The sequence below is a fragment of the Clupea harengus genome, chromosome 11 (genome assembly GCF_900700415.2).
Source record: "Clupea harengus chromosome 11, Ch_v2.0.2, whole genome shotgun sequence".
In the NCBI taxonomy this organism is placed as follows: Eukaryota; Metazoa; Chordata; class Actinopteri; order Clupeiformes; family Clupeidae; genus Clupea; species Clupea harengus.
This window is the reverse complement of record NC_045162.1, coordinates 8,532,735-8,545,234: the sequence shown is the minus strand read 5'-3', so window position 1 is coordinate 8,545,234 and position 12,500 is coordinate 8,532,735. Positions and strand designations below refer to the sequence as shown.

The 12,500-nt window shown below is 46.6% G+C and overlaps 1 protein-coding gene across 1 annotated transcript in view; it reads left to right on the top strand.

Moving 5' to 3' along the window:
* Nucleotides 1–12,500, top strand: part of LOC105891798 (cingulin) — a 29,323-nt gene that overhangs the window by 5,252 nt on the left and 11,571 nt on the right. The window contains exons 5-10 of the mRNA XM_031576079.1: nt 851–920; nt 4,550–4,674; nt 6,651–6,783; nt 8,206–8,418; nt 8,898–9,046; nt 11,281–11,401. Coding sequence (XP_031431939.1) covers nt 851–920; nt 4,550–4,674; nt 6,651–6,783; nt 8,206–8,418; nt 8,898–9,046; nt 11,281–11,401 — 811 coding nt within the window. The remainder of the gene's footprint in view (nt 1–850; nt 921–4,549; nt 4,675–6,650; nt 6,784–8,205; nt 8,419–8,897; nt 9,047–11,280; nt 11,402–12,500) is intronic.

Genomic DNA, 12,500 nt, shown 5'->3' with positions numbered 1-12,500 from the left:
TATCATAATGGTCTTTCAGAGTGAGAGGGTGAATCATCTGTTTGTTGTAATAATAATCATCATTTTAGTAATGTCATGTTTTGCCATATTTTTTTTTTTTTTTTAGGGCAAATACAATTTATGTAATTTAAATATGTACACATTTACATAAACGGAAGCTCTTAAAAGCCTCTCATTCAGTTGCTCTTAGATGGTTATATTTGACCTTTAAGTCCCCCATTGCATAGCTCCACCAGTCCCCACCTATGACCCTATGCGGCAGTGAGAGTGACGACAGTGCGCTTTATTGGCCTTCTAGCGGCTGCAGTAGCAGATTCCTGTCCTGGGTGCAGTGGTGGTGAGGTGGCTGATGGGGTGTGTGTGTGTGTGTGTGTGTGGGGGGGGGGGGGGGGGGGGGGGAGTGCAGGAACAGTAACCTGGCCTTCTGAGAATGCATTTGCCGTCTCCTCCCACGCAGCGCACGTCAGCCTCCTCTGTGCTGCCAGAAATAGCTGCACGTTGTGTGTTTTATGATGTGTGTGATGGAGATAGCGTCGCGAACCGAGTGCTCTGACTGTGTCTGCTCAGCTGATGGGCTAGACGGCTGTGTGTTAAGAGTGTGTGTGTGTGTGTGTGTGTGTGTGTGTGTGTGTGTGTGTGTGTATGTGTGCGCGCGCATTTGTGTGCTTGTGTTAGACTGTGTTTTTGCCTGTGTGTGTATGTGTGTTCTAGAGTGTGTGTGTGTGCGCGCGCATTTGTGTGTTTGTGTTGGACTGTGTTTTTGCCTGTGTGTGTATATGTGTGTTCTAGAGAGTGTGTGTGTGTGTGTGTGTGCGGATGACTCATATCCCCCATCTACCTCCTCTCACAGGAGCGGTGAGAGTGATGCTGTCATCAAACAGAAGGTCCGAGTGCTCTGCAACAAGATCCAAGCTCTCAAGGTACAGTCACTTCCCACAGTTCGCCCTCCGTGTCCCCCATAAGCTCCTTAAACCCCACCTCTTAACCCCAGTAAACAAAACTTGACTCCATGAAGCTTAAAACCTGAACCCTGGCCTGCTTATTTTGTACCAAAGGGTCTGTTTCGCTTTCGCACTTTTAACTCCAGCTTAAGCTTTTTGTATAGTGCAACCACAACATCTCTTTGCAGTTCCTTGTCACACAAGATACTTTACTTTACTCTGATACTTTAAGTAAATATTATATATAATTCCATCATACAATGCAATATCTTATGGGCTACTAACCGTCCACTGTTTTCAAATAATCTTTGAAAGGGAACAATTCAATTTCATTGAGAACAGGCATACGAGTCGTCAGTCAATTTCCTTGAGCCACATAGCATTTAATTACAGTTTGATGTCATTTTTTTCCCTTTTTAGAAGTAAAGAATTCTAAGAGAATGTACTTTAAACCTACTTTTAGCCTACTCTATGTACAAATCTGTAAGCCACTGATAATGTACTAGGACAATAAATGAAGAATCACCTATATAACTGATTATGGTTGATAATGATATGAATGTTTTATTTATTTATTTATTAGTTAGTTGATAACTGGTGCTTCGTCTGGCACAGTAGCCAGTTTATCTAGGTTCCTACAGGGACATTGACTATGTTGCTCTATTAACATTAATATCGTTTAACATAATCATTTAATATTAACATCTCTGCTGTGCAAAGTAATGTGTTGCTTGACATAGATCAGCTCAAGCCTAAAGATAGTTTCCCAGAACAGATGACGATTGATATACAGATGCTTTCATCATTTTGATTGGAAAGACATGCAACGTGACCTCATTCATTTCAACACTGATAATCTCTCGGTGGTACCTAAGACGGCCAGCATGGCAGTTGACTTACATCACCTAAGCCTTCCTTATCGGAATAGCAGACCTGCTCTGTGCAACACAAAGGCTACACACACACACTCACACACACACACACACACACACACACCCCAATACTCAAAGAGGGTACAGTCTGCTCCTTTCTGCTGAGATTTTAAAACTGAAAAACACAGCGGTTGAAAAGGAACTAGACCACAATGGGAAAGAGAAGTGGAGAGAGAGAGAGAGGAGTGGAGAAAGAGAAATAGAGAGAGAGAGGGCTTTTCACAGAGTGGGTGCTCGAAGCAGACGTGTGCCCTCTGGTAATGGGCACCATGGTAATCGTTGAGAGTGTGTGTGTGTGTGAGAGTGGGTTGGCACCGCCAGGCGGGCATTGATGGATTGGCGGCGATCCAGATCCTCACTGCAGCTGAGCACCATTAGAGATGAGAGGAGTCTGGCGCTCATCCTGCTCGCTAATTAACAGAATAGCACACACACACACACACACACACACACACACACACAAGCACACACAAACACACACACACACACACACACGCACGCACACACACAGAGGAATTTCAAAACCCTCACGCAATGAAAGTAAAAGGAAGTCCATTCACATCAGCACACACACGTAGGAATACTCAGTGGAGCGCTAATGATTGTGTAAAGACATTAATCTGTGTAGTGAAAACGGTGGCGGTGCAAGACGTGAAATACGGGCCGGGCCGGACCGAGCCCAGCGTCAATCTGGGTGAAGGATTGCCCCTCTGCTGCGCCACTTAACCCAAAACTATTACGCTATTACACTCCATTCAATCAGCCCAAATTAACATATCACCGATCACTTTTAACAAACGTCCCGCATCGATGCAGCCTTCAGCTCCAACCAATCCATCACTAACACACTCTCTGCCTACATTTACATTATCGTCAACCCAAATAATTTGGTCGTAGAAACGTCCTGCTACTATTTGCACAACCATCAGTTCAAACCAATCAATCACTTCTGCCTTCTGGAACACGCTACAGATCTATGCGAGCTGGAACGACGCGCCTCAATAACAGCTTCTTCCCCTCTGCTATCAGACTCCTGAACTCCCAAAGCTGACCTGGAGTTTTTTTTATTTTTATTTTTTTTCCTACCCCCATCTCCCCCCTCCTTACTAGACTGAGCTACCTATGACAAAAGAATATCACCAACATTGTTGTGTGGCAATACAGTTTTTATCTATCTATCTATCTATCTATCTATCACAGATACATTTTGTCTGCATGCCAGTGACTGTTGGTTCTTAGTGTACCTTCAGATGTCCGTCAGCAAAGACCAGTCTGTCATTGTTGCTTATGGCCTAGACGGGTGCACTGCCAACAGTGCTGAGCAATAAATCACTTTCTACGGGCCCCATGAAGTACCTTTTACGGTGTTTGGAGTCATTCAGGGGTTATGCATCACTAATAATGCTGCCTGCGTGTACAGTTTTACAGTGGCCTTTAAATCTGACCACTGGGACACTCTCCGCAGCAGGTCCTTCATCTCCGCCTGTGTCTGCAGATCTGCTGATCGCAATGCATGCTGCTGACCTCCTAGCTGACCTCTTTTTGTCCTAGCAGTCCCTCAGCAAGACAGCGCAAATCAGTATAACTAACACCCCTTGCTGGAAAGTGCACTTTAATTAAAGGGTGCGATGGTAACCCAGTATCAGCTCAGACTGGAAATATTGCTCCAGGAATGGTGGGAGGAGATTTGACACCTTTTGCACTTGTTTAGCTTTCTGTCAATAGTGCAGAGTGGGGAAGAGTAGTGAAGAGTAGTGCAGAGTAGTGCAGTAGAGTAGTGGAAGATTCCCTTAACGATCACACTATATCAACATACCACTATGCTACCCTCTAATGCACTAGTAACTCCAGTGTACTGCATGTCCATTATGAGAACACAGTACATTTTAGAACTGCACTGATTTATTGTTTGTTAGTGACAGTTCTGTTGGTGTACTCAATGTGTTTTTATACTCCGTGGAGACCAGCATGATGCACTTCCTAATCATGGTGTTTGTTCTCTCTGGCCCGCGTCCCTCTGCCTCCCCCACCACCACCACCACCCCCCCCCCATACCCTTGTCTGACTCAGGGATGTCTGGCCAGCACTTAATTAGACAGCAGCACCTTAACCTCCCAGCCTCTCCTGGGCCCAGTGTCTGTCAACAGAGCCCACTCTAAACCCTCCCAAACGCAGTAATCCCAGCGCGCGCGGCTGCATTAGGGGGAGCGCTGGGATTACTGCATTTGCGAGGGTAATTAAAGTGTAATCAGTTGCTAATCTGCTGAGCCGTTGTTTTCGATGCATCTTCTCGGTTTTGGTAAACAACACACACTGTAGAGCCGCTTGTCCAGGAAGCAGCGCAGTGCCAGCAGGCTCTGTTCAGAAACTGGAACCAATACCTAAGCCCCTCTGAAGGGACACGCAACAGCAACAACAGTAGAGGCAAGGGGAGTCTTTACAGGACACTGAATGAAGAAATAGAATGTGCTCCTAACAATACCTTCGCTCTTCACGGGGGACAAAAAACAGCAACAACAAGTCCCTGGGAGTCTTTATACTGTGGATGCAAAATGCTGGAAATTTCTCACTGAAGTAATAAGATCTGTTTTTCGGTTTCCGTGGGGGTTTTCAACGTGGAAATTCCTGATCTTGAATGCCTTAGTGACTGAAGTCATATTGTACTACATTTCCCAGGGGCCCCAGGCGAGGCATGCTGACCCCACCCTGAAGGTGGAGCTAGAGGAGTCTCGGGACGAGTGTCTGCACCTGCAGGAGCAACTTGACCGAAAGAAGATCGAGCTTCACCAGATACATACTGAGTATGACAATATAATAAATACACACACACACACACACACACACACTCTTGGTTTTGACTCACTGCTACACGCTGAGCATGGCAAACATGCATATATTCATACACACACATAAATGCACACTTGTAGGACCCACACCTACTTGTAAATCCTGAATATGACCAGCGTTATTCCACATCTGTAGCTAGTTTGTTTAGGTGTTGAGATAAGCATTTAACAGAAAGATCTGGCCACTGTGCACATGGAGTTTCACCATGTTTCTGTGTCTAACTAAAAAAAAAAACTCCACAAAAGCATGACTCTTGAATAAGATCTCTGCTGATTTATGAGAACATAAAAGGCAGGGTATTTGATGAGCAAACATGTGGTGTACAGTAACTGTTCTCTCCACTCTCTCTGTTCTTGGGTCCTTGGTTCTCCTTGGCGCTGTTTGTTTGGTTTCTGTTAAGGTTAGAGTTTGAAGAGAACACTTGTAAGCTGTACCAGGGACTACAGAGCCTCCCCCCTATTTAAATTCCAGAATGATTACCTGTTCATAATGTTCCTCAAGAAGCCCCAGCAGCTGACACACACTGAGCACAGCACCAGACACACACTGGTGCCTCACAGACACACACTGGTGCCTCACAGACACACACTGAGCACAGCACCACACACACACTGAGCACAGCACCATACACACACTGAGCACAGCACCATACACACACTGAGCACAGCACCAGACACACACTGAGCACAGCACCAGACACACACTGAGCACAGCACCAGACACACACTGAGCACAGCACCATACACACACTGAGCACAGCACCACACACACTGAGCACAGCACCATACACACACTGAGCACAGCACCATACACACACTGAGCACAGCACCAGACACACTGAGCACAGCACCATACACACACTGAGCACAGCACCAGACACACACTGAGCACAGCACCAGACACACACTGAGCACAGCACCATACACACACTGAGCACAGCACCATACACACACTGAGCACAGCACCATACACACACTGAGCACAGCACCATACACACTGAGCACAGCACCATACACACTGAGCACAGCACCAGACACACTGAGCACAGCACCATACACACACTGAGCACAGCACCAGACACACTGAGCACAGCACCAGACACACTGAGCACAGCACCATACACACACTGAGCACAGCACCATACACACTGAGCACAGCACCAGACACACTGAGCACAGCACCAGACACACTGAGCACAGCACCAGACACACTGAGCACAGCACCATACACACACTGAGCACAGCACATGGGCACACATTGGTGCCTCACAGATACACACCTTCTGGACGGCACGGAGTGGGATGCACCGACACACTGCAGACGGTACCTACACACACGCACACGCACACGCACACACACACACCCACACACACACTGATACACAGAGATCAGATACACAACTTCGGGACGGAGTGGGATGCAGCACAGAGGGTCTAGCGGCTTCACACAGACGCCACACTGAGGCCAGACTTCCTGTGTGACACAGACGCTGTGCGTGTGAAATACGCACCGGCAGAGACATAAGCTAGCCAGAGCACTGTAGACTTGAGTTCACACTGACTCCCCCCTCTCCCTCTGAACTACCACCAGTCCCTGTGGGTCACCCATCATCTGTCATCCTCTCTCTTCCTCTCTCACTCCGTCACCCTCTGTCCTCCTCTCTCTCACACCGTCACCCTCTCCCTTCCTCTCTCACACTATCACCCTCTCCCCTCCTCTCTCTTTCACTGTCACACTCTCCCTTCCTCTCTCTTTCTTTCTTTTTCTCTCTCACTTTCACCCTCTGCCCTCCTCTCTCTATCTCTTTCTTTCTTTCTCTCTCCCTCTCTCTCTCTCTCTCTGTCTGAGTCCCCCCACTCCCTCGATAGCTCTCTTCTCCTCTCTCTCGCGGTCACGGTCACTCTATCTCTCTCTCCTCTTCTTCCCTCAGGCTGACTCAGTTGCGGATGGACAGAGAGCGAGCCGAGGCCCGTGTGCGGGAGCAGGAGGATCAGCTGGCTGGGCAACAAGAGGAGCTGAGGAGAGAAGCCGAGAACAGATCACACACCGACACACTGCAGACGGTACCTACACACACACACACACACACACACACACACACACACACACACCCCCCCCACACACACACACACACACACACACAGATGAGTGCACAGCGAATGTTGTCAAAGGGAGAAAGCACATACCAGTGTGCTACACATGGAACACACGTAGCACTCGTCCACTGACCCATTACAAACTCAAAACAAGCACACACACACGTAACACACACACACACACACACACACACACACACACACGTAACAAACACACACGTAACAAACACACACGTAACACACACACACACACACACACACACGTAACAAACACACACACACGTAACAAACACACACGTAACATGCGCACACAAGCCCATTGCAGACAGTGTGTAGACACATGCACATTTATTCACACACAAGAAGTGCATGACCATTTTCTTCACAAACACTATACTCACATCATGCCAATACATTTGCGCTTGTATGTGCAACTTTACACTCAAACTTGCCCATAATGCATATTGTTCACTATGCTCTATATGCACTGTGCATTTGTACATGCGCACTCACACTTAATGCACACATGCTCACAGTGCATATTCACACATGACGATGGCACACAAAAAACAACCTTCCTATCCCCAACAGCCCTATCATGGAAACTCAGCCACTCCCAACAGTCATATATTTAAAGGCATAAATAGATCCATAAATGTTCTTCTGTTCCCTGGTGGGAGATCTGAGGGAACATTTCTTCATCTCATATTGGGCTTCGGGCGGGCCGCCAGCAGCCCTCTCCAAACTCCGTCCCAGTTCTCTCCCGAGATCCGATCGATACGAGTCATTAGTCATAAGTTTAGTTTCTTGCACTAAAACGTCCACCACCTCCCTCGGACGTCTCAATTAAAAGTAGATTTATCTGGGCTGGACTTGGGATCAATCGGGCTGTCTGTCCTCCCCTCTTGTTTTCGGTCTCCGGAGTGAGTCGCCTTGGAAGCGCTGGCAGCCAGCAGCCTGAGGAAGGAAACGTTTGCCTCAGACGGGCTAATTTGCTGATAAATCTAGTTATCGATCGCTCCGCCACGCTGACCTCTGGAGTCTGTGGTTGCCTGTAAATAAGGCCCACGCCTGAGTTAGCTGAGTCGGTGTTTAGTGTTAATACACATCTCTTGTCGGTGGCTGCTGGTGTCGTAGTGCGTAGCCATTTGCACAGGTGTGCGTGAGTGTGTGTGTTCAGGTATTCATGGTGTGTGTGTGTGTGTGTGTGTGTGTGTGTGTGTGTGTGTGTGTGTGTGTGTGTGTATTCAGGTATTCATAGTTCTGTAATTCTGTGTGTGTGTGTGTGTGTGTGTATAATTCTGTGTGTGTGTATAATTCTGTGTGTGTGTGTGTGTGTGTCTGTAATTCTGTGTGTATGTGTATAATTCTGTGTGTGTGTGTGTGCAGGAGCTGATGGCGCTGCGTGCGGAACAGGCTGAGCTGAAGGCGGCGCGTCAGAAGCAGGACGAGACGCTGCGTCAGCGGGAGCGGGAGCTGACCGCCCTCAAGGGGGCGCTCAAGGACGAGGTGGCCACGCACGACCGCGAGATAGAAACCCTCCGAGAGCAGTACAGCCAGGACATGGAGAAGTTCCGCGTCAACATGGAGCAGGTGTCACAGGTACACACACACACACACACACACACACACACACACACACACACTCATATAAATCCTTTTATTGACACCCATCAAGAGTCAAGCCCTACATTACTTTTTAATGTCAATGCCTAAGTGCTGTTGTGGAGTATTGCTGCCCTCAGCTGGTGAAAATCTGAATGACAAATAAACTAATAAACAAATAAACCAGGATTTAACCTGAAACTTTGTGTAGGATTGGTTCATTTTGACTTGCATTATCAAATACTGAACATTTAAAATAAATATATATATAATAGATATTGAAAATGTGTGTGCCAAATCATAATTAGTACTTTCTTGTTTCCTCTCTTTCTCACTGTTGCTCCCTCTGCATCTCTCCCTCTCTCTCTCTATCCCTCCCCTCTCTCTCTCCCTTTTTCTCTCTCTCTCATTTTTTTATCCCTCCCTCTCCCTCCCCATCTCCCTCTCCCCCCCCCCCCCCCCCCCCCCTCCTGTAGTCCCAGGCTGGTATTGAGGCGGAGCGGCAGCGTGTGAACGGCACTGTGAGGTCTCTGCAGCAGCAGCTGGACGAGAGCAGAGAGGAGGGCGAGCACTGGAGGGGCCAGTTCCAGAGCAGCAGGGAGGAGCTGCGTGCCACCAGACAAGAGTGAGTGTGTGTGTGTCTGTCTCTCTCTCACACACACACACACACACACACACATATACATTCACTCACGCACACAAACTCACTAGAGCGACCTGTTCTACTGCAGAGGAGAGGAGCTCAGTCTACCAATCAAGAGTGAAACACTCACACACACTCACACTCACACTTACACACATGCTCATGAACTCACTAAAGAGGCCAATGAGAAAGCAGCAGATTGGTGCTTCGGTCCACCAGTCAGGAGTGAAACGCGCACACACACACACACACACACACACACACACAGAAACTAAAAGGGCTACGATATCAAGAGGCACTACACAAGGCAAAGTTAGAGTGATTTGCACACATGAGCACACACACAAACACATTGAAGAGGTCAGGCTCAAAACATCTCTTCTCTGTGGGTCTTTCTTACACATACAATCTTCCTGGATGTTTAGGGTCCTTCCAGTGTGTGTTGTGCCTTGATTTAGGTTAGTCACAGCTAATCCCCATTGTTCAGATACATCACATGTACTGCACATCATGAGATTACACACACAATAAATAAATTGCAACACTACAAGCACATAGAGACTACTGGATACAGTGTGTATGTACTGTCTGTCCGTCCGTCTGTCTGTCTGTGTGTGTGTGTGTGTGTGTCAGTGTGTGTGTATATAGCAGTTGTAGTGTCAGTAGTGGTAGTGGTTTGTGTGTGTCAGTGTGTGTGTAAATAGCAGTAGAAGTATCAGTAGTGGTAGTGGTGTGTGTGAGTGTCAGTGTGTGTGTATATAGCAGTAGTAGTGTCAGTAGTGGTGTGTGTGTGTGTAGCAGTAGTAGTATCAGTAGAGGTAGTAATGTGTGGGTATGTTTCTGCGTGTGTGTGTGTGTGTGTGTGTGTGTGTGTTTATTCACCTGTGTGTTTCTCTCCATTCCTAATGCATGCTCCGCAAGCAGAGAGGAGGGTCCCCACCTCAGCTGCAGTCCACAGTGAGAGACTGCACTAGACTAAACTAGACTAGACTAAACTAGACTAAACTAGACTGCACTAGACTAGACTAGACTAAACTAGACTGCACTAGACTAAACTAAACTAGACTAAACTAGACTAGACTAAACTAGATTAAACTAGACTAGACTAAACTAGACTGCACTAGACTAAACTAAACTAGACTAGACTAAACTAGACCAGACTAAACTAGACTGCACTAGACTAGACTAAACTAGACTAGACTAAACTAGACTAGACTAGACTGTGCTTCTACCTCGGGGTGTAATGGTAGACTGGTAGGCCTGGGCACAGTGGTAATGTTATCTGGTGTATACAATGGCAGTGCAAAAAACCTGACTCTAAATGTATGTAGATCATATGCCCATGAGTACAACGTATAGATATAGGCCCTAGTTTGCTAGCAACACTGGAGCAGTATTTAGAAAGTGATTTCTGTATGTACCGTGTGGTGCAGGTTAATCTCACAGTAGTATGACCTACAGTTACACCTCTCTTCTTACACCCATCCATGTTGTGTGATCAGTGTGCTACTCGCCCCGAGGCAGAAATAATGTCTCATCTGACCACAGGAAGGTCAAAGCAGACAGGATACAGACACATGGCGCCTCTTATCAAATAACCCGATCACAAGGGAAATCAGTCCTCGAATGCCGGCCTCTGCATACATAGAGGTTGATGTGCTGTCGTGTCTAATTTTAGAGGGATTTTACATAAAGTAAATGAGGTTTTTATTGTGAATTGAACGGCCCTTTCAATGCTGCTGTGTAATCTTTATGGTGATGAACCCTCCAAAAGTATGTTACATCTCAGATAATCGGAAATTAACTTATTAGCGTAGCGTAATTAGCTTATACTGCACTGATGTAGTATTACGATTCAGTAACATGTGATATGACCGTTGGTCTGACCTGTCATGACCTAATCAAATATGATTTCGATTGGCCAATTGGTAGTTTTGGTTTTAATTGGCCGATTGGCTGATGTCCGATTCTGAGGTCAGTGGGCGTGTGTTATTGTGATAGGTCAGTGGGCGTGTGTTATTTTGACTGTCAGTGGGCGTGTGTTATTTTGACTGTCAGTGGGCGTGTGTTATTGTGATAGGTCAGTGGGCGTGTGTTATTTTGACTGTCAGTGGGCGTGTGTTATTTTGACTGTCAGTGTGCGTGTGTTATTTTGACTGTCAGTGTGCGTGTGTTATTTTGACTGTCACTGCTTGCTGCTGGCGTGTGTGCTGCAGGTTGCTCCAGGCTCGTCTGGAGAAGGATGAGTTTGAGGAGGAGCTGAAGGAGCTGCAGGAGAAAGTGGAGGTCATGAAACAGCAAATGCCCGACCCTAGTCAAGCAGACGCGCTCACAAAGGTGCACATGCACACACACACACACGCGCACGCACACACGCACACACACACACACACACGTACACACACAAAACACACAAAACACACGCACTCACACATTCACATGAGAGCTGGGGCTGTCATTGATGTGGACTAGAGGATGGATACCTGACCCGAGCCCGTCGGAAGGGTCAGGGCGGGTTGGGCCGGGGCCGGGTCGGTTCGGGCTCGGACACATCACCGCGATAATGCATTGAACATTCCACATTTTAAAATATCTTAATAAATAGTGAAGTCAACGTGTCTGTTTCACATTATGCAGAAGTTCGTTTTTGAGAATAAAATAAATCACATTTAGGATAACAGCCTTCTTCCCGTGGCGGGAATTTGCGTAGGTCCTAGCTGTGACAACGCAAACAGGTGGCAAAATGGCATCACGTTAAAGAGAAACTGTCATCTGGAGAGTTTAAAACGATACTAAACGAAGGGAAATCTACTGTATGGAGATATTTCTGCTTAGTAGTCGATGCAGATTCTAATCAGGCTGTTGGATATGTCAAATGTAAGAAGTGTGAAGTTTTAATGAAATATGATCGATGCAATCCTCTGTCTCCACAACAACATGGATTAAACCTCGATGGTTGGACTATGTAGATAGTTTTTCAAGAAAAAAAAGATCTTCAATGGTAAGACTTGTGCCTCCTTTGGTTTAGCATATAACGTGAGTTTTATTAAGGCGTGTGTAATGTGGGCTATTTCATTCCGTTTGTTAACCTTTCCTGCTGTCTGTCTCTGACCGTAGTTGGAGATTGCAGGGGAGACTAGTTTTTAACTTCGCGGTTAATTCCCTTTCCTTTCCATCTGCTGCTGGTTAGTAAATAAATGCCCACTGTATTCTTTCTGAGGATTTATTCTTCACACACTGGTTAACGCTGTTACAGCACATACGTTTTAGCTCCTGTCGCTAAATCCAAACTATTCATAAGCATCACCGTTCTCTCTCTCTAGCACACCCACCCTGTACGTGCTGCTCTTAAAGGAACCGCACCATTTTACAACACGTTCTTGCAATGTGAATCATTTAATTTAAATATGCTTATTGGCCTTCTTGTGCACGCTTG